The following is a 23114-nucleotide window of genomic DNA, read 5'->3' as shown; positions in this document are numbered from 1 at the left end:
TAAAGGTCCCACAGGGCAGACAGGAAAAATAAGAGCTTACAGAATGAAAATCTGGCAAAGAGGTAACTTAAGAAGAAAAAACATGGATTTTTTGTCTCCCTACATTTCATTGAGCTAATTGCAGGAAGAAAAAGATGGGCCCTGCTCCCAAATGAGAAAAGGCTGGCAGAGACCGATGTGCTGCTCCCGGGGATGTTGCTTGCTGGTCTGGGTCCTTCCAGCGACACAGGAGCATCCCTAGGTTGCCCACACTTGTCTGGCCGACTCCAGCTCTCACTGGCACCTGGCGAGCCCTCACACTGCCACCAGCAGCCCCCCAAGATGTCCCCGCGGAGCAGGGAGCTTCGGGTGCATCTCTCCAAGGGAAAAGGGAGGGAAAACCACTAGGGAAAAGAACTGAGCTTTTGAAGAGAGGTCTTGGTGACCTACACGTAAGTATGCAAAGCCAAGGAGAAAGCCATAGCCTTCATACTGTCCCCTCCTTCCCCTGTTCCTACGGGACATTACTGCCTCCTGAGCACCACTCACCGTCTGTCCGTGTGCCTTATGCAAGGTGAGAACAAGACTAAGATGCTCCACAGCTGCAGCCAGCCTGTGCACAGAAGGGCCAAACCAACTGTAGACATCAAAGCTCTCGTGATGTCTTAAAATAACAGAATTGCCATCACAGCTACATGTACCCCAAATACTGCTACTTCTTGTGCTAAACAACCAGGGCACCGTTTTTGCAGTGCCTGCAGCCCAGTGCTGGCTCCCACCAGGCACTCAGAAACGTGATGCAATATATGCATAGCTTCAACTTTTTTAATATGGAGCATCTAGTTTGGGGCTGTATAACTTTATCTGGTGTGTCAGGTTTTGCACTGTTGTCTGACACTTCCCAAATATTCCAGCCCCTTCCTGGCTACCCAGACTGCTCTTTTCGGAGCAGCAGCTGCTGAGCAGGGCAGATCCCACGGGCAGGGCTTGCAGCCATCACTGGATGGTCCCACCATGACCACGGCTGCCAGCCAGTGCACCAGCCTGCCAGGCAGCTTGCTCACCTGCCCGACCCCTCTGCAGAGCCAGGTTTCAGCAAACAAAGGGTTCAAAAAAAAAAAAAAATTGACCTTTCAGAGTTGCAACTTGGTTTCCAAAACTTCCCCGCCCCATCCTGAAACCGCTAAACATTTACATTTTTAATTCAATGTACAAAAATAAATAAACGCCAGGAGTTACAAACAGTCACACTGCAGTCTCAGACAAACCCCTCCAGTTGCTCCCCAGCACCCAGTCCCTCCTGCACCACAACCGGACTGCTCCAGGACCCAGCCGGGCACCATGGCCAGAACCAGGGTGCACCCATGACCTCTGCCCAGGGCTGTGCAGCACCAGCCCCTTGCTGCTACCCCCAGTGTGTTCATGCCCTCGGCACAGATACCAGCTGCTGCCCCGGCACCAATTACAGGCTAGTATGTGCCCACCCACATCCATACCAACACAGGGATGAGCACTTGAAGGGCAGTGCTTCCCTTTTCATCTCAATGAAAGCTGTTATTAAACATTTTTCTACAAGATGGGATTGCATTCTCCAAGTGTTTCAAGGCATACAGTGGTTTTCATGGGGAATATAAAAAGAGAAAAATTAACTGTACCGCCGCCTTTCCAGCAGCAATACGCATGTATACCCTAACACATATATTTGGGCTGAAAAACTGGTAAGTTACCTAGAAGAGAACAGCACACCTTGTCTATCTTCAAGAAGTTTCTCTTCCAAGCCCCAAGGATGGGAGCCAGTAAAACACTAAATATATGTAGAAGTTTTAAGGTCAGCATTGTGTAAATCATTGCCTTCGGTGTCCCATCAGAAGTCAGCCCCTGCCGGTGTCCCCAGCCCACCCAAGGCCATGCATCCAGTAAGGCCCCTCCCTGTAGGGATGCTCTGCATGGCCGATGCCCCAGGCCACAGCGGGGACCCCACGGTGGCAGCCACAAGTGCCCTGCAAACACCAGGGCACAGGAAAGGCAGAGCGCACAGCAGCAGTCAGGAGACACCAGGTACCGGGTCAGTGGGCTTGGAGAAAATGCTATTTGGGAAATAATTCACTGGGCTGTGAAACACTGCCATCATTTCCAGTATTAAAAATATAATCTTGCATATTAAAACAAATTTACTGAAATCCAATTGATAACTCAGTGTCCTCAGTATTTCCTTCAGACAGCTAATTGAATTAATCTTTTTGTTCTCTTGGATATAGATTTTAGATTTGCATTCTGCCATCAGAAAATAGCTTGTGCAATACTACAGGATTCTCACAAAGCAAATACATTTTTACATGGATTGGATTTTATTCCCTTGGCTGAAATTCTGATCATTTAGAAGCAAGGATATTGCTGCCGCACACAGGATGTCACTCAGGATGTGACAGTTTCCTCTTGTTTCAAACTACTTTTTTTAAAAAAGTCCTTCTTAAATTAGAAACAAAGTATTGCTTTTGATCATCAGCAGCAGAGACTGCAAGCACGCTGGGCCCGATCCGGTTATCTGTGAATTTCACTTTCAGCTCTGACGGAAATTAAATGGAAATTAAACACGGTGCAGCAGAATTGCTTCCCTACAACGTGGTCGAGGCGTTAAGCCCGCTGCCCCACTTGTGCCGCCCCTGCCCGCGTTCCCCTGGGCCCCACACCGCTCCCCCCGGCAGGGCAGGTGCCCACGGCCGTGGCCGTCTGGGCCCAGCCCCACAGAGCAGGATCTACAGGGCTGCTGGCCCCGGCAGGGCGGGCTCTTCTGGGGCTGCACAGCTTCGGCCGGAGGAGACAGCCTGCCGCCGAGTTCCTTGCGAAGGGTCAATTTTTTTTTCAAACGCGAGTACGATAAGACATCCCTCCCTTTCACTGAGCTACACTGGCTTCATTGTTGCCTGGTTATTTAGCGAAGCTCAAGTAAATACATGCAAATAGAAGAATCCAGTAATGCAGAATTACAGACCCAAAATTGCATTTTGTGGGAACGTTTGAAAAAGTCAGGTCAGATTGCATTTTTCCAGGGTATTTCCAATGCAAATTTGGATTGGACCCGAACTTGCAGTGGACCCTAAACTAGCTGTCTTTTCTCAACCTGTGCAATCCTGATAACTTAACTTGAGAGGGTCACATCCCATATTGCTTCAAAACTCACTTATCCCTGACTCTCCTATGTTTGTCTTGGTAGAACCGTGCTTGAATAACCCATTTGTTGGGCTAACATAACATTTTGCTTGGCTTGCAAGCTGTATCTGGATAAACGCACATTTCCCCATCTCATTTTTTGATCGTTTTCTTCTGCAGGCATTTAATTGGGCTCACAAAGATGTTTGCAGAAGTTTAAATGAGGCATAGTTAGAGCTTTCAAAAATACATATAATTACCCACACCTACAATTTCCAAAGAAAAAATAAGTCTACATAAGCAACGATCCTGAAGGGCTCAGCAGGATATTTGCAAAGTTTCAGTTAAACATTAGTGGCAGCGTATTTAGAGCTTACAGCAGATAAAGAGACATTCACAGAAGCCAGCAACGTAACATTTCCACATCAGTATCATTGCATCGCCAACTGAACCCACCACAGTGGTGCAAGGACCGAGGAACATGGGCAATCCCTCTTCCCAAGAAGCTGAACCCTGAAATTACGTGTGGGGCTTTATCCAACTCTTTAGAAACGGTGATGCAGCCATACACCCCATCCCTCTCCAAAATGGTAACAGGACTCACAACAAGCAAAATAGCACACTGAAGTGAGCTGAATGCGGAGATTTTCGCAGAATTCAGGCCATTGGAAAAGCCTGATAGCTGGGCATAAAGCAGGGCCCTGAAGTTACTGTCACGGAGAGCAGCTGGGCACACAGAAAGGCAGGACCTCACCTGCCTGGTGAGAGCTGAGGGGACAGAGAAAGCGAGCTCAGAGTGCCAAGACAGCCTCTCACACTCATTTGCTGGTTAACAGAAATCCCCATAAAATAAATGGACGCAGAGATGTATATGCTTCTGTCACAGGATAAGGCATCGTGCACAGCAGAGGGGCAAGGAGTGCCACGGGACCACAGCCTGTGGGTGCTCTGCGGCTCAGGAACCGGCCAAGCCTCCTCTTCCAGTCATCGCTGAGGTGCCAGGCCCAACTGGCACTGCCGGGGTAAACCAACAGGGGCACCGGTGGGAAGCCATGGTCAGATTTATAGGGCTCCCAAGGCCAACTGCTGTGGTGCTTCCCCACAGGGATCTGCGCCTGTGGGACTTAGTGCCCTGCCCACATGCCCCAGGCCGCTGCTGAGAGGCCTCGCCCTGACGGCACAGCCTCAGGCCTCCTGCGTGGAGCCAGAGCACAGGCAGGCCCTGCGTAACGCCGTAGTGTTACGCACGGCTTTCGGTCGCCAGAGCACATCAGCACTTCACCCACAGGCGCCTGCTCTGAGGTAAGGATGATTGCAAGAGACCTCACTTCTTTTGGAAACTAGGTTGAAATGCTGCGTGAATACAGCCTCAAACATGTACAGCACAGGCACAAAGAAGCATCCTTGGATTTTAGGAAGGAATTTGTCATCTCTAAGTGGCTTGCCTTGCCCACTAAGAGCCCTTTTCATGAAAAGGATTCAAAGGATAAAGAGGGTTAAAACACTTTGAACTAGAGCCCTGTTCTCCTGCAGGGATGTGGGTTGCTGTTAACAGAGCGCAAAGGAGGTGAGGAATCGCAGAACTTCTCTTCACTAGCAGCAACAGCACTGATCCTGCAGGAAAGCACGCAGCACTCCTCTCTAGGAAGGAAATCCCTCCAAGGCAGTGCTGGAGCCATCCCTGCTCTCACTTCACCTCACGCTCTGCATCCATGGGGCAGCCAAGCCCAAGGAGACCTGCTGAGGGTACCACCACCGCACCCCATGCCCCTGCTGCAGCCATCACGGGGGGCGAGACCAGGGTGGCAATTCCTGTTACTGTGCAGATTGGACATTTTTCTTAGACTTATGTGCCTTCAAATATTACTCTCATGAACTGACTATAAACCAAGTAAGGACTCCATAATTTCTGAAAGAAACTTTTTTTTTTAAAAGAGGGATGGAAGCGGGGAGGGAAGAGTGTAAAAAAACAAAACAAGCAGGTATATTTCTTGTGGGATACGCACTACAGATGAAATGCAAAGTGAGTCTCACTCTCCCCGGAGGGTCTTTTTTCAAGAGGGAGAATAATAATAACGTAGTAATAATAAGCACTTATATAGCGCTTTACATTTTCAAAGAGCTGTGCAAACATCAACTAATGGGACACGGTAGAATAAGTAGTGTCTAAAATGAGTTTACGTACTGCATTATATTTTTCCACAAAGTGGCTGGGACTGTTTTTAAAATTAAATTCTCTTACATATTGATACTTGTGCAAATGGATTCTCTGCTAAAGCAGTGCAATAAAAACATTTTTGTATTAGTTATACTTTACAACTTGCATATTTCCAAATTCTGTTTCAAAGCAAATTGTTTACATAGCTTCTTAGTCAAAAAGCATATTTTGTTCTAAGAACGATAGGTGTGTTAATCATGTCCTTAGGATAATGCATCAGACACTTAGAGATGCATGCCAGTGTTTTCTAAGAGAAAGTCGTATACAAAATTAAAAAGTATTAAATCAAAGGAAATTTTTACGAGAGAAACTGAACAAATATTAACAGTTCTCCATATTCCTGCCCTGAAGACAGAACACGGCACACGGGGCCTCCTCGATAAGAGGCTGCCCAAATAGGACAAATGTCTCTATAAGGGACATTGTAAAGCAAGCATCACTTTCTAGTTTTTCATGTGAATTCTACTCTATAAAACTAACATTCTAGAACAGGGAAGATGAAACAACCAAAAAGCAAACCCAAATATTATGGCCTGAACTGTAATAGCAGTGTTTCATTTCACTTTTACCTATCCAGGACCTCAGCATTCAATACATTCACTTTCATCTCCAAGGGTCACCGTTATACCCTCTTTGCACAGAACCAAGACGGAAGAAAAAAATTGAGATAGAGAAAAGTTGAGACACACACACACACTCACTCATTAGCGGTCTGTGGCAGAGGTATGAAGAGGAGGCGGGAGGAAGCACAGAAACCCAACTTAACTCCTGCTTGCCAGCCCGTAGTATCTTACTGCTGTACAAGCTCTCCACTCCTTATTATTGATAGCTTGCTGTGGAGCAAACCTAGGTGCTTCTGTCAAAAGCCACAACCATTGCGCTACAGCCGTATAGGCTCAGAACAAAAAGGCTGCACGAGACCAAAGTGATCGAAGAACATTTTTTTTCCCCTGATCGCTCAAGCTAAGAATCAAATGCAAGTCAGAAAAATGCATGCTGAATATATCTACCTTTAGGCATGCGCTTAACTGTAAGTATATGAGTAATCCCAGTGGTTTCAGTTTTGGGGATTTTAATAGTTGTATGGTTTTCATAACTACAGGAAAAACCCTTTCCAACAAACTGCCAGTGCGACTCCCTGTTGTACTACACCACAATTACTGGAACATATTTGGTATTTCTCAAGAGGTTCAGATAATGAAGAATCCTCCAAATTTTCTATTAGCCCAAACTTAGGAATTCTGCATCAGGGAGTTAAGAGCAGAACAGACAATGTATGTTAGGTATTGCAAAAGAGAGGCAGAAATATTTATGAAATTTAAAGCTTTTTTCTTTTTAGTAAGGTTGTTCGAGAGCCCAGACTGCAGCCCAACCAATGCTATTGCACAAGCATGCTGAGTTATATAAAGAGCTTTACTTTTACTCCTTTATCTACAACATTTGAACATTTCTTCATATTTTCAAACCACAGTGTTTTCCCACATCTAAACAAGACTAATAACAAATAGGAAAACAAACAAAAATCCTATTTTATTCTTTGATGTGTCATCAGTTTAACACTGAATCATGAGCTTCTACCAAAAACACAGATCAATATTTACAGTTGCAAGGAATTTTATTTTTTTAAAAATGCAAGGAAAGGTACAATGTCTAGGTTGCTTCGGGGGTTTTGTTTGTTTTCTTACTGGCAAACAGCCGGTTCTTGTATTTCTTATAACTACTTGTATTTCCTCTGACTAGAAAGAGAAGACTAGAAGGAAAAAAAAAAGAGAGCCCTTTCACAGCAGGGAAAGCCGCGTAAGTTTGCCACATCAGAAATATTCTCAATAAGAAAGCAAATGGTTGCAAGCCAGTGCTGCACTAATAGAGGCCACGCACACTGACAGCTAGGCTGGCCCAAGGACACTTGCTCTGGACAGCAGTCTTTGTCCTCAGCAAGATCATTGCTACTTTGCAATTCCAGAAACGCTCATGAGCCTGTACATTAGGTTACTGGGCACAGCAGTATTTGGGTCAGCCATAGTCAAAATGATCAGAAAAGCACAATTGTAAATCAGCAACAAGAACCGCAACTCACCATCATACAAGCACCCATTTGGTCTCATATGTGCAATGGCGACATAGCCTATGGTGAAAGCTGCACACAGATAATAAATCTCCCTTCTTCTTGAGAAGCATAGTCTAATTTATTAGTGGCATTACCTTCACTCAGTCGGGGTGGAGAAGAGGATGGCTCCTCAGCCAGGTCTCCTCATGCGGGGCGGCTGCCAGGAGCTGAGAGCCGCCAGTTGAGCTCCAGCCTGTGGGGCCTCCCCTGCTCCCCCAAACCTGGGCCCCCCACATAAACCTGGGGCCCCCACGCAGGAGCAGAAAGTACTGGTGGCACCACGGCACAGCAGATCAGTGCTGCCACCAGCACACTGCGTGGCCTATGCTACTGCCACCAGCACACTGCCCGGCCTGTGCTGCATTTCACTCACAGCGGTTATGACACAAAGAGTAAAACATGAACCAAAGCTGGCACTACGCACGTGCTCCAGTGAGGTACTAAGGAGCAGGCTGGTGGTGCCGACGTACAGCGGTTCCTCCAGACCCACCAGGGTTTGTCCCCACCCTCCTACCCACAGCCGAGGCCCATAGCACATGCCGAGCTGCAGAAGGCATTCCAGTCAGGGGCTCTCCTGAGGAGGGGGCGTTGGAGGGTATTTTCTTGATATGACAACAGCAGTTTAAAAAACAATCTTCACATGAAAACAAACCCATTGGGGCGTGCTAATGCAGGAGAATCGAGTCAAGCCTGGCAGCAGACAGTAAGGCAGACAGAGGAGCAGACACATGCTGCCTAATAAAAGCCCACCGCTCCTCAGCAGGCGGGGAGGGCCCTCCTGCAAGCCTGCCGCCCGCTGGGGCTTCCCAGCGCTTTCAGAGCGCCCCAGCAGGATGGCCCCACGTGTTTTCTCCTCCCTGTTGGGCTCCACCGAGAGCAGCCGTGGCCAGGGTCCTGCTGGCCCCTCCTGGCCCACCCAGGCACCTCTCCCAGCATGCCTGCAGCTGTTTTCCATACCACAAGGAGCAAAACCAACAGAGGCTGAAGAGAAAAAACTCAGTCAGAGGGCTTCCAGCTGGGGAAGAAGGCCAACCTGAAGCTCTCCCCACAAAGGAAAGCTTCCCAAGGAGATGCAGGAAGGAAAGCAAGGCTGCTGAAGGGACTCCACCAACAACCTTTTCACAGGCTACAGATACTAGGAAGGCTTGGCTTCATTTTTCTTCAGACAGAAAGCTTTCAGCAGACCCTGCTCCTGGAGGCAGCAGCTCCTACACAAGCCACACACAGCCCCCTTGGGCACCTCCCGGGGCTTTCTGACCTCCACCTTTAAGTCCCACTCCAAATTTACTCACATTAAGATGAATAAAAACAGCAGCTTTCTTTTGAGCATTTATTGAGGACAAAAAAATAGCAACTAAAATAAACCAAAACAGAGCTTTAAAGCAGGTCTCATGTATCTGTTATTAAGCAGGAAATAAAAAAGCTTTAAATCAAGGGGACCACATCAATGGACTCCACACACAAGCATTAGGTGAAACTCAGTACCAGATCTGAAGACAAGCATTCACAGTTTGTTTTAAAGAGGCTCAAAATACATTGTACCACACTCCCAAATGATGTTCAGAATCTAACTGAAAGTACTTATTTATCTTTAAGAAAATCCTTTCAAGGCAACAACTTTCTCACCCAGACTTGCCTACTACACTCTACATAAACATCAGTGCCAGAAACACACCATTTTTGCCAAATAAATCTAGAGGAAAAAAAGATGCCATTCACACACAGACCTCCTTCTCTACTTCTCCATCCCAGGATTTTCAGTACTCTGCCACATCCCACATGCCCTCTGGGGGAACAGTCTGGTCAGTAAAAGCAAAGAAATTATGAAGGGCAAGGCATGCCATTTTCCTAGAAATAAAGGAGACCATGAGCAAATCGCCTGGCTAAGACATCTCCACAGAATTCAGCAATAAATAATATACAAACTTGGCATTACTGTGTATGTAGCTCAGTATCTCTTCACTCATCTGAGTAGTCTAACAAAACAAGATAAATTTGAACAAGAGCTTGAATAAGTAAAATAAAGCAAAGCTGCATTTGCCTATCAAGCAATTAGGCAGAAGGCTGCTGCTTTTGTCAGAAGGGAAGGCAGGCTGGTGCACCAGAAAAGCTTCCTTGCATCTTGCAGCCAGGTTAGTTGTTCTTAAAAAAAAAAAGAAAAAAAAAAAAGCTATCTATTCCTTCAGACCTTCTCTTTCACATACTGTTTGTAAACATTTCACATAATATTTGTAAACACACATTATGCTATATTTGTGTGCATTTAAGTAAGATATCTTGAAAACCTCCTTTACCTCCTCTTCCCTCCCAAACCCCGAGCAATTAGACATCCTCACAAGCCAAGCTCAGATGCTGCCATGATCATAAAATAGTTGAAACTCACAGAACTAATGACTGATCACAGTTGTTCTCATATTTCTCTTTATTATAAAAAAAAAAAAAAGCAGCCATAAACCACAACAACTATACTCCTCTAAAGAGAGAGGTACTGGCACTGTCTATTAAGAGCAGAAAATATAATTTGTTTAGGTGTTTTATATTTCTAGTGTTTTCTTTTCCACTTATACTTAACTATACCATTTTCCATAGAGCTAGATTTACTTTTCAGATTTGTTTTTTCTCTCAGTCTTAAAATAAGAGTTAAAAAAAATAAGGACACAGCTAAGGGTAAGTTAGCACCTGTGCCAATACTTTGCATCTAATCATCAGACACCTTCCATACTCAAATGCCAGCAACAGATTTCCTGGTTTGTTGGTTTGTTTGTTTGTTTCTATTTTATTTCTATCTTTCTCCACTTAACACATCTGCCTCCCCAAGTATTAAGCTCACCCTTCCACTGTGTGCTTTCTCCACCTTCTTTAGCTTTTCAAGTTTTAGGGACAGGAGGTTGAAAGGATGAAGAATGATGGTCAGTTTTGCTCAGGCATGGCTTGCCCCGTTTGGGTTAATGGCTGTTAAAACATGGGCTACGTCTCTAGGGTTTCCCACAGTGCCATCAGGGAGCTCCCAGAGCACTGTTGCATCCCCTGCACCTTAAACATACCCAGGGGTCTGCTGGAAACTCCATCGGCAGTGACCCTGCAGAAGCAGCAGGAGATAAGCTCTGCAGTATCAGGTGCCAAGTGACTGCTCCCACCACATCTCTTCTCTGCTTTCTCCCTCAATTGTGACTCAAAACCAGAGAATAAAATCCCATCCCTATTGAGATCAGTGAAAAACACTGCCACCAACAAAAATAGGACAGAGGCTTCATCCCATAGCTGATCAATACCTAGACTTGCTCGTGGACCTCCAACATCAACAGGAATCTCAGTTAGCATCTGTAGCTCTCCAGTAGATCTAGAAGACTTGAGCTTGACATCGCTGGTTTACATCTAAACACTCAAACAAGCTCCAACTAACATCAAGGGGCAAACTTCCACTTACCCTAAAAACTAGAGCAGCATGTCCTAGATACTCCCCCAGTGAAGGGCTTTGGCTCTGCAGGGTACCAACCACCCTCTTTTCAAAGGGCACAGCAGATCTTTATTACCACCACCTTGATTAACACTCAGTTGACCACCATGTGAGACAAGTCCCAGCAATCACCATGCGAAGGGCTTGGCTACCTTCCCTCCATGGCAATGCAGAAAAACCTCACCCCAGCCAGGTGAGGATCATCAAGAAATACTCAGAACTGCTAAATTAAGCACCAACCCTGCTGGAAGTTGCTTGGGGTATCACTCCCATCTCTGAATTATCTGTAGGCAAATCCTCTGTAAAGCCAGTAACAGCTTCTGTGAGTCCAATCAACTGAGTGGTTAAACTTGTGCATTCAGCAGGCAACCAAGGGAGGGATGTATTTTAATGGTAGATGTGGAAACAAAGGAATTTTGATTAGCCTTGGGACTGGAGGGGGTAAAAATACTGTTTTAGGATTTTCCCAGGATATGCATATTAAGAACTTGTCTTTTTGCCCTCTGTGTAATTTTTTAATATTTGGAAACCAGAATTAGGCCACATTTGACCAAACCTCCAGAGCCTTGTAGGAGCCAGCAGAGACTGGAGCACAGCGACTTGCTAACTCTTGTGCTTTTACCCATAATGGGGTTTCGCTGGTGAGCAGCGAGGTTTTTGTAGAGCTATCGAAGGCTTAAAAAAAACTGCTTCTCTACAAGCAGGGACCTTACCTCTGCTTTGCTTTAAAACACGTGCATATTGTTTGCTTTCTCTACTATGAACTGGAAATAACTTCTGCATCAAGAAACTCCAACTATTACGCTTTTGAAACAGCCTTCCTTATCAGCACCAGGCCCAAGGAGAACGCAACTGTTGGCGATGCTGTGCAGAGAGCCGAGACCAGCCCCACCAGAAATGCCCAGGAGAGCACGAGACCATGGCAGGGCTCGTTTCTCCCCAGCAGAGCCACACAGGTCTCCGCTGTGGCTGTCCTCCACCAAGACGACACTCCTCTGCCCCCACGGCGGTGTCACAGCCGTACCTGCCGCTCTGCTGGGGTACCGATCAGTCCTTTACTGTTTGTTCAGCTCTTGAAAGTACTGTAAAGCATTTGCCATTCACCTGTCACACAGCACAAACTGATCCCTTTGAAATGAAAATCTAAAAGTAAATGTGTTAGTCAACGTCTGCGGCTGCAACAAGCACCAACGCCAGAGCGAGCCTCCAGGCAGGTAATTCACTGCAACGCTAGGCTGGCGAACAACACTATGTTTTATTTAATTAGGATGAACAGAAGAGATAAACCTCACAGCAGGGCAGGTAATGACAACATTTCAAAAATAATTCATGCCCAGGTAACAAAAGGGCAAATTTCAATTACATAAAAAGCTAAAAAGTTGACTTAATACATCCAAAGGGGAAAGTGAAAAAAAAAAATAATAATTGTACTGCATATGATTAACAAGTGGCATTTACAAGCTCTGCAAATTGGTCTTTCTGTTGCCTAATCTGCGGTTGGAAAGGAAAAGGTTTTAAGCAAATGCAAACAATATAATGAAGCTACTTATCGCAAGACTTGGCTGGGCACTGCGGCACTGCCCAGCGCAAACCAACCACCCCACGGCCCCACTCTGCCGCCACCTGCCTGCTCCCCGGCCCCATCAGGTCCCTTTTCGTGTTTGAGAAGACAAACCATGGCAAGGGGTTTGAGCTTGAGCCTTCTTTAGCTGCACATGTCACAAGAGACCATTTACAGTGTCTCCCCACCCTTCTGCTCTCTAGAATAAAGTGACTCTGCTAAACCACCCTAATTCACTGGAGTAAAATATCCACATATATACGTATATAGGTGTTGTCAAGGAGATGTAGTACTTAAAACTTTTATTACCTTACTTATCTAAGAGAAGTAACCAGCTTTCCTACATTTACTACCGGACAGCAGAAAAGAAGACATACAGAAACCTAGTTCTGGGTCTAAAATTACGCTGAGCAAACGTGGGCACTGCAGAAAGCTCAGAACTGGCTCTCACTTGGCTACAACACGCACCTGAATCCTCATAACCCACGTACATAACGCATGCACACCACCAGACCATCCCCTCCAGCACCATTTGTCAGTGAGGATTTAGCAGAAGTCTGTAACAGGCTTTATATTATTAGTACTTCATTACTCCGGTGCATTTAGTAGGATACAGCGGAACATAATAGCCATCCTTTTTCAGAGGCATTTAAGGAGAATACTGATGGAGTGATGAGGGGTTGGTGTAGGCATTTTTATAAGACAGTTCAATTACTGTGGGTAATTAATAATCTTTTAAGAGAATATTAAAATACAAGAAAAAAAATACTATCTTTTGCAGATTGCAGGCTAACAAATGAGACCAAGAGATTACTTCAAACAAACAAACAAACAAACAGAGCACAACGTGTGTTGCATTTTTCAAATGTTGTCATGATCTAAAACATTGATTCCCCAGATTGTGGGGGGGAGGATAAAAGTGAACAAGTTCAGTAAAAAATAACTGAATAAAATTAAGAGCACATTTATCAAAACTGAAATAAATATTAATTCTACAGCTTGAGAAAGCGTCACCATTCACAGAGCCAGCACGTGAGGGAGGTTGTTTAAAATGTTTATTCTAACAACTGAGCATTGGGTGCCACCCCAAGCTCATAGCTTAGTGGCTTAGTTCATTCAACCAGGCTGAAAGCACTTACCCAGGTTTAACATAAAAGTTAATTTGGCACCAAACAATAGATAAAACCAAGCCAAAGCCCCATCTATGATAAGACAATTTGTGTTTACACAAGCTTAATGCATCTACAAAACATCATTTTTATATCCAATTCAGAGGATGGCATGAACATCTGCTTTCACTTCAAGACATTAATTTTCAATTATTGAAGAAAAACAAAATAAATCCTGACAAATTACTGGTAACTGTGGAATCTTTTGTTACTCTATTAGTTTATAATAGTAATTTAGAAATCCTACAATTAACGTCCTAACAAGAGCTCTCTGATTATTTTTTTTGCATGTGTCATCTGAAGCAATTCAGTAATGAATGATGTTCTGTAGCTTGCACTGATTTTACATGGATACTTTTGAAGAAAAAAAAAAAAAGATGTTCTCTGAGAGTCACTGCTGCTGCTTGGTATTTGCTTTTCATCAATGGCATTAGATGCAGCATCACTAAAAACATGAGAATTCTATTTTCTCTCCATTCGTATTTAAACCCTTCGCACTGCCTTTTCCACCCTTTTCAATTTTTGGCCACATTTATTAGTTATGCTTGCCAGGACCAATGGGAACAGACCACAATTAAAAGGTGTTTGCACACAGGCATGAGTTTCAATCAGCAAAACCAGTTAAATACCACACAGATCCTGTCCAGGAAACCATACCGGAGGGAGAAAGAGGAAGGAAAATGGGACTTGTGGAGTTCAGGGGAGAACGCTGCTAGGCTTGTATCAAAATACACGCTCAAAAATTAAAAACTGCAGGCTAATCCCTAAAGGCAATGCTCGCTATACTGCATGGATTCAAACGTTCTCATGGCACCAGCCCCACGACGAAACACCAACATCTCCAATTATTCCTAATCCCCCAAAAGCTACACTTGATAAAGAACAATCAAGAGTGTAATCTTATTTGATATGAGTTTTATCAATTTTAGCTGCTGCTTTCACTGTATCAATAAAATTCCACCGAAACTTGAATGAACTGTAAAATTAAAGGATAATCGCACAAGTCTCTTGTATTTGGCAATTATGATTATACTTGTCAAAATTTAATTTGTAGAATGTACTGTTCCAGTACCTGCAGGTTCTTCTCTATCAACTGGGAAAAAAAGAAAATTATATCTTTAAGACAAGTATGAAAGACATTGTTACTTCCACAGTCAACTCTGTAACTGAGCTCCGACATTGTATAATTGACTTTGCAAGCAGAACAACAGCAATATAACAAAGAAAATGTCAGTGTTTTCACAGCGCTAATCTATAGCACTAGGAGGGCCTCCTGCTGTCAGCCAGAGCTGACAATACAATAGCTTTCAAAGGGATATTACCATCACGCTTTTATTCTTGACATCAATCAAGACAAAGAGAATCCTTTTCACAAGACATTAAAAATCAAACCTTTGTATGAGCAGATAGGTAAAACAGCATTCCTTTAAAGAAGATCATTCATAGCAATCAACTAATTGGAACTCAGCAAATGGCTGAAGTATTTTTATTTACTTTGCAGATAACGAAGTAGTGAACAACCCTTTTTTTTTTTCCCTTGACTGACACAAATGAGGCAGGTAGGGTGTGAATCAAAAGTTTCTATCAGCATTTTTGCCAACTGAAAGCGGAAAAATATGACAGCAATTCTGCAACTTCAAGTAGGATAACAAATCTAGACTTAATTAGTGCATTCTTTTGCAAAACAGTTTGATTACTGACTAGCACGTTTATGCACAAAACACCCTTGCAACCTGACAGCAATTTGCAGAACTGTCAAATTCGGCAAGCAAAGTGCATCTGATGCTGAAAACCTTGTGCCAACGCCAGCCCAGTCCCCACAAACTGCCTCCAAGTTATTCTTCACTTACATTACGTGGGACCTGAAACCTATGGCTCTGCTACCAGACCTGCGCGTTTCGCAGCCGCGCTTCCACAGAATTGCTTCCAGAGGCACTGGGCTGCAACGCGTAGCTACAGTTTGATCAACAGGCACCATTAACACCTGCCTCGCTCCAGCCTCACGGCGAACGCGGGAGGCAGCTCTCCCCAGAGCTGATGGCCCACAGCGAACTTCTGAGGGCGCCCGCGTGGATGTGGCTGGGACCGCTCGTAACAGGGCACGGGGAACTGCTGGGATGTTCTCTGCTCCATTATGGTCTGGGGTTCAAACCTTGTGGTTTTAACAGCACTAAGGAGCGTACAGCTCTCCTTGCAGAACTCTGGCAAAGCCACCAGCAGATCAGATTACTGGCAACAGGGCAAAGGAAGGTCCTGTGTTGAGGAAAAGTACTTTTATGGGCCCGGCTATGATGTGAAGGACAGCTTCAGAACAGGCAAGTGCATGACTCCAAAGCCACTGCCATCACGTTGTCCCCGAATGGTTTATCCTGCCAGCCAACAAAACCTCGGTCCCTCCTACTTCTGTTCTGCCCTGCCTGACCCGCAGCAACCTTCCTTGGAGCCAAGGAGAGCCCTGTCCCCAGCCATCAGCTCCAGGGCTGAGTGCCTTGGGGCCTGCACAGCCACAACCGATGGGTCAACCAAATCAGCAGTGTGTTGTGTTGCAAGTGATGAATCCGCACCGGGGGAAATTCCATGGCTGCTGCCGGAGTTACAGCTGCAGTAATTACTGCAACTTTCTGCGAGGCTGAACCAGATGCCTCATCATACAGACTGTGGGGCCACAGTACCCGCAGGTTTGCAGCCATCCAGGTCTGGTTTACAATTGCTTAATTTTAAATTACGTGGATCTAAAGAGTTGTCAGCATTTGATACTTCTGTCAGAGTCGGTTGCTTCTTTAATGTCAAAGACAGCATCACTCACAGTTAATGCGCAGGCAACTTGCCTTTTGCATGCAGAAGCATCCCTTTCATTACAAGCACACACCGATTCTATTTTAGTATGTAATCTTTCTGAATGAAAAAGGATGCACAAATCTCACTAGTGGTTAATAAATACCAAGGTTACTATACAAAGTGAAATAAACATACAGAAAAGAGAAAACCGGCAAATTGTTTGAAGCCCTAAATGCTACACACATATCCACATAATTTATGCTTGTTTTCTTCTCAGTTGAATTGGGAAACCTGTGACCTCAGAGTGCCTTTATTTATTACATCTCAATTATTTCCATGGAAACGTGTACTGTGGCAATCTACTGGGTTGCCAGCTCCCTAGACCACAAAATGTATATGATGGACTTCTTAAAAGCAAAAGATACGTATGGGCATAAGAAAAGGAAGAAATTCTATATCCTGTATACATACATACGAGTTGCCTCCTATTATTGAAAATTTCACCCACATTCAGCCCGTTCCTTAGATTCCCTATTAGTCAGCTCATGCTAAGACCTGTAATTTACAGCCAGTTTATACTGAAGCTGAAAAGACGTTTTTTGTGCCTAGAGACTAGAGGAATATTTAGAATCTTTAAGAACCGGGCTTCACCCAGCTCCCTGTTGCAAAGACATTCTAGATATTTCTACATTGCATGGAAAACGTTTCTTGGCTGTGACTTGCCAATAAGTTACCTGCTTCAATTCATAAAAATGCTCTTGTAAATAGCGACCTGTTCTATCTTAGAGTTAGGGATAAATTTCCGTTATGCAGCATCAATAGCCTGGGAGAGAGATCACTGCCTGAAAAGTAATGAGGTAGAAAACAAACGAATAAACGTAAATATCTAATGCCGTTATGTAACAAGGTGCCAGCGTTTATTAACTGGGCTTCTAGAGCGCGTACGGTTTCACTGACGTACGGCTGCGTCCCGAACGTTAAGCGTGACACTGAAGCACAGAAAAATACCCCGGGCTCCAGAGGCCTGCCCGCTCAGGGTGATCCCCGTGCCCAGGGAAGTCGTGACCCGAGGCCTGGGTGGCTGTTTGCAGCCTGCGAGCCTTTTCGGTTCCAGCCACGTTATTTCAGCACATCTCCTAGAAATCGCTCTGGCTCTGGCTCTGCCCTTTCTCCTTCCCGCGGGCTGCTCCTTTCTCCTTCCCTCCTTTGCAGGGGCCGCGAGGGTCGCACCGCACCGCCACGCCATGCCATGCGGCTGCCGCTCGGCGCAGGGCTCAAGGCGACGATGGGCCGGGGGGAGCGAGGAAGCTTTCTGTGACGATCAAGGGCTTACTTCACAAAAACTTCACAAACATTTGAAGCCTGTTTCCATTGCGATGTGCTGAACCGAGGGTACCTCGGAAAGAACATAAAATGGCCCCGGATGGGGTTTCGATCCCTGCGTTAACTGGTCGAAGAGCCAACCCAACGCTAATTTGGTCCAGCCGCGAGTTCTTTAATTACGAATCGCTCCCGAATTTTTGCTTCCTGGCGGGCACCCCGACCCCTTTTGTGCCTCCACAACAAAGCCCCGAGCGGCGGACAAAGCCGCGGGGCCCCGCGGCCGGCAGCCCCCGCAGCGGCCTCCCCACAGCGCCCCTGGGCTCCCCGCACGGCCCGTGCTGCCGCGCGGGGCTGGGCGCCGAGCCCGTATTGATGGACGCCCGGGCCCGGCTATTGTTCCCGCGGCCCCGAGCAAGTCGGCGGCCCTGCAGATGCTCCGGGCTGCAGCCGCCGGGTCTCGTCCTCCCCCGCCTTCACGCCGCGCCGGACGGCCGGGCACCGCCGCCAAACTTTTCCCCTCGCGGGCGGTGCTGCGGCGCTCCCCGTCTCCGCCACCCCGCTGCGCCCCCCCCCTCCGCCCCGCACCGCGCCCGCCCCCGGCCTCCCGCAGCCCCCCGAGCCCCGCCGCGGCTCCGCCCGCCCCCGCGGCCCCCGCAGCGCTGCCTCCCGCCGCGGGGCCGGGGGCCGCCATTACGCGAGGGCGCCGCGGCCGCTGCCCCGCCGGGCGGCATTCGGCCCGCCCCCGGCGCGGGGCGCGGAGCCCCCAAGATGGAGGGCGGGCGGGCGGCGGCCCCCTCCCGGCCGCTCCCCTCGCCGCCCGCCCGGCCGGCCGGGCCCCGGGGCGGGGGGGGATTCGCAATCCCCGCCAAGCCGGGCCCCGGCCCTGATTGGCCGCGCCGCGGAGGCTGGAGCGGCGGCGGCGGCGGGTGCCCGGGGCCGGGCGGCGGGCGCGGCGCGGCGCGGGGCGGCGGGCGCTTACCTTTCACCGAGCGGGGCTTGGCTTGCTTCCTCCTGGACATGTCCGGGCGCCGCTGGCTCGTCCTCCCGGCCGCCGCGTCTTCCTCCGGCCCGCCGGCCCCTGCCTGCCCTGCCCTCGCCCTGCCTCGCGCCCCTCGAAACTTTAGCTCGGCTCCGCGAGGCGAAGCGGCGGCAGCGGGATCGATTATTTTGATTTCTCACTTCTTTTGCCTGTTGCAATGCGGCAACTTCAACTCCTCTTTCCACCCCCTCGGGCACCTAGAGGTTCTCCCCCCGGGGAAAAAAAAAAAAATCACAGGCGCAACAGTTGCAATTTCTTTTTTTCCCTTTTTTTTTTTTCTTTCCTCCCCTTCGATGTGCAAATAATGCCGAGCCCCTCCGCGCCCCCACCCGCCTTTTTGTTCTCTTTAAAGTTTGCAGGCGCCCTGCGGCTCTCAGTCCGGCTCGCACTTTCAGAATAATACAAAAAAGCCGTGCGGGGCTCCGGAGGGGGGGGGGGGGGGAGGGCGCGGGGAGAATCAGCGTCTAAAAATAAGCCCGGCGACGGCCCCGACAATGCGAGGCGCTCCGGGGGTGCGACCCGGCTGCGCTTTTCCTAAATCCTCCCCGCGGCCGCGCTCGGCTCCCCCCCTTCCCTCCCGGCTCTGCCCGCGGGCTCCTCTCCCTCGCTGGCCTCCGCCGCCCGGCGGGTGAGGCCGCCGAGTCCTCCTTTATTGGGGCCGAGGGGCGGCCGCCCGGCGCTGTGCCCGGCGCTGTGCCCGGCGCTGTGCCCGGCGCGGAGCTGGGGGGGCTCCCCGCCGCCGGCCGCGCTCGCCGCCGCCTTCCCCCGCGCGCACGCACTTGGCGGCCCGAGGTGAGCGCCGCTTCGCATCGAGGCCGGGCCCGCTAGCTGCCTCCATGGGTCATCCGCTGCGAGGCGGCACCGCTCCTGCCTTCATCGCCGCTGCCGCTGCTGCCCTGGGTTTTTATTTTCTTTAGCTCTCGCCAGCCTCCCTCTCTTTTCTTTGTCCTGGCTCCTTTTCCTCCTCCCGATCTTGCTGCTGGGGCTGCAGTGCAGACACACATAATAAAGCCAGGCTTGGCTGGAAATGTAGCTGAGTCCCAGCAGGAGGATGTGAGGAGTGGAGTCCCGGCGGGGGAGCGCTCTGATCCCGTAGGGAGCCCCGCGCAGCCTGCGCCGATCAGACGGAGAGAGAGCCAACAGCACCGAGCCATGGACGGCCCGGGAAATACAGCGGCCGCCCGCAAAACGCGGACCCGCCGCCAGCGCGGACCGGACTCGGCGCCGCCGCCGCCCGCGGAGCCGCGCGGAGCCGGGGGAGCCGCGGGAGCGGGGGGGGCTCCGCCCGCGGCCGCTGCGGCTCCTTCCAGCGGCGGCCGGGGGGGGGCCGCCCGGGCGGGCTCGGCCGGGCCGGGACGAGCGGCGCCGGGCAAACTTCGCCGGGCTCGCCGGCGGCCCCCCGCCGCCGCTCCGCGGCTGCGGAGGGGGAGGAAGGGGCAAACGGGGCTGCTCCGGCCGCTGGATGCGCGGGGGGCTGCGGGAGCCGGGGCGGCCCGCGCCTCGCTGCTGGGAAGGCGGGTTTGGGGGGGGCGGGGGGTTGTTTTGCTTTTCTAGGAAAATCCGAAATGGTTTAAAACTTGTCACGCTGGGCGCCCAGTGAAGCCCCCGGGGTCGGGCAGCCCCGCGGCGCGCTGCCACCGGGCAGGGGGGTGCCGGGGCTGCAGCCTGCCCTCCCGGTAGTCCTCGGCGCTTGGAAAGCATCTTCCTGGGGGCTTTGTTTGGGTTCGGGGCTTTCTTTGGCTTTGTTTTTCTTTTTTCTTTTTCTTTTTTTTTTTTTTTTCCCCACACCGAAGGAAACCCAAATAATTCCGGAGTGAGTTTGTCGTTTGATCCAGTGAATTCAGAATGTAACTGCGAAGACGTTTGTTAGCGCAGCATCAAATTTCGATGGATGTTCAGTGGTGATTTTCTGCTTTCTTAAGGTTTGTCAGAAACTGTTGGGTTTATTAATGTTATAATAAAGGTTTCCAGTTCCCTCCTACAGTATCACTCCACATTACCACCACGGACTGGACATACAGTAACAAATGTTTCCTATAACACCACTCTAATTAAGATACACTTCCTCTACATCACTGCACTAAGCATCGTCAAATTGTGGGGTCAGGAAGGCTAACCCAGGAGAAAGAAGGATTTTTAAAGAGCCTGTGGCCCCAGTTCTGACACCGATACAAAATGGGGATAAGTCTAGTCAGCAGAAATTCAGCATTACAAAAGCTGGTGTGATACCCGTCTCTATAAAGACATAACCAGAGCTGACGGGGGAAAAAAAAATGTCATGATATTTGTATCCTGAAAAAAACAGCCAGAATCGTTGGCAAATTTGGTCAACATGACCCTAGATTCATATCCGTTCAGCATCTGAGTTGGATCAGGAACTGAATTACTTCTGTTTCCTCGTCTTATTGGAGAGCCTTACTCCCCAGGCTATCAGATTGTTTCTGTTCTCTCACTGGCCCAATGAATATTTAATTATTCTTACAAAGCAGAACAGCTTCAGCAGGACAGATTCTCATCCAGAATGTGCCGGCAGTTGGGCACTCTCGGAGGAGTTCAGAGACCCACATTCAAATCCCTGTGCAATCAGGCAAAGAGGGGATTTCAACCTTAGTTGTACACGTTCCACTTGGCGAGTAATTCACAAGCCCCGTTACCATCCTCAGTCCCTTTGCCATCCATGGCCCTGCCTCGAAATTCTCCATGCTTTTTTAAAAATATTTGTAAATGCCCCGATTAAAACGAAGCGTTTCTACAACTTCTTTTTTTTAAAAAGGAAAAAACCACTAAGAAGCCTGTATGGTTTTGTTTTAAATGAATGAACAGAAGCATTTTTCACCTTCTCTCTTGCCAGAGGGCCAAAAAGAAGGTTTATTTGTGAGCGAGCCCCTACCTGGTTCAGAGCAGCTGCTGGCAAGGTGAGGAGCCCTGATCGGAGCATCCCAAGCCCCTCCACTGGAAGTGTCACGAGTTCAAAAGCGAGTTCAAAGTGGTACAAGTCGTCAAAGCCGCAGCACCCTTGGAACTGCTGCTGTCCACGCTGGGACCTCCTGAAAGGTAGCCAGTTTATAGCTAGAGAGAAAGAAAGTAGGAAAACAGGTTCAGAATTTTAAAAAACTTAAAGTGTAAATCTGTCCTTAAGTATAGCACTTGTGCATATAATTATTAATTCATCCCTCTCTGTTATCTTCAAACCCAGAAAACACAGCCTTCCTCTAGGCCCTGCTCTGTAAGCACATCTTTGTCCCACAGAGTTTGTCAACACGTGCCTAAGCAGTTTGCAGCTTGATTTTTGCGACGTGCCAGTCCCGTGTGCATCCCCTCCAGACGTATGTATAGGGAGTGGGTTCGCTTCCCCCGCCTTGTGGTCCTGCAGCAGCTCCTGAGCAAAGAAAGCCCAGAACCATGCCATGGCGCCCAGAGGAATGCAGAGCTCACCCATCTTCGCTCTGTTCCCAGCACCAGCACTTAAAATCGTATCGTCACTCAAACGGGTACATTCCAAAAACACTAATAACAGGGGAAGGCTTCACAGACTTTATTAAAACATTGAAGGCAAATGACACCAGCCTGTGTGCTAATTTAATGAAAATACATTTAATAATTCAATTTAAATATGGTAATTTAAGAGGGCAATAAAAATACATTTTGAACCTACTATCAATCTTGCTTCTTCGCAGGTGCCTTCCCTCTTTATTCCGGGAAGTTTAATGAAAGCACAAAAAGCGGAGCTGCTCTCTCTGGGAGAGAACCGAGTGCCTTTCCCCGGCTCTGGCCGACTTCTGTGCTCGTTGAGGCAATTTGGATGCCACTTTCTGCTCTGGGAAACCCTCATGGGGATGCTGCTGGTGAATACTATATATGATGCTGCTGCTGGTGAGAGGAAACCCGTCCTGGAATGTGGGGGGACCCCCGAGCTCAGCACAACTTGTCCAAAGCCGGGGTTTGCTGGCGGTGGCTACTGACACCTTCCCAACACGCAGCACCTCCTCCATTTCCCACCAAAGCCCAGCGAGGTCCCACCATGCTCACACAGAGGTGCTGAGCCCCAGTCCAGGGGGACGTGGTGTGCGTGCACGTGAGTTTTAAAGTTTGGTGACATTTTCAGGAAGATGCTATCCGCAGCACTAGTGAAAACCAGGTCTTTTCTCTTTGGAAGGCCCTTACACCGTGCCAGTGTCTCGTGATATTATTCCACCCACACCTGGTGGAGAGCATCCAGAATATTGGCACTTTGGCTTAAGTTTTCTCAAAGCAATTGTGTTTAAGACAGAGAAAACATCGGCTCAGGGAGTTCTGCCCTGGCAGTGGTATAGGAAACTGATGGCAAGGCCAT

The 23114-nt window shown here is 48.3% G+C and overlaps 1 protein-coding gene across 3 annotated transcripts in view; it reads right to left on the bottom strand.

Moving 5' to 3' along the window:
- The window catches only part of ZNF423 (zinc finger protein 423), a 214844-nt gene extending 194857 nt beyond the window's left edge, over nucleotides 1-19987 (bottom strand). For 2 of the 3 annotated variants that reach the window (XM_067004639.1, XM_067004640.1), the window contains exon 1: nucleotides 18722-19987. In XM_067004639.1, coding sequence (XP_066860740.1) covers nucleotides 18722-18761 — 40 coding nt within the window. In that variant the 5' untranslated portion in view covers nucleotides 18762-19987. Of the gene's footprint in view, nucleotides 1-10726; nucleotides 10749-18721 lie in introns of those variants that run through there. The other variant, XM_067004642.1, reaches the window with a different exon arrangement.
- Between the last annotated feature and the right edge of the window lie 3127 nt (nucleotides 19988-23114).

This window comes from Anser cygnoides, chromosome 12, assembly GCF_040182565.1.
Source record: "Anser cygnoides isolate HZ-2024a breed goose chromosome 12, Taihu_goose_T2T_genome, whole genome shotgun sequence".
Taxonomy (NCBI): Eukaryota; Metazoa; Chordata; class Aves; order Anseriformes; family Anatidae; genus Anser; species Anser cygnoides.
Note: the sequence above shows the minus strand (reverse complement) of the source record. Positions and strands in the feature narration are given on the sequence as shown.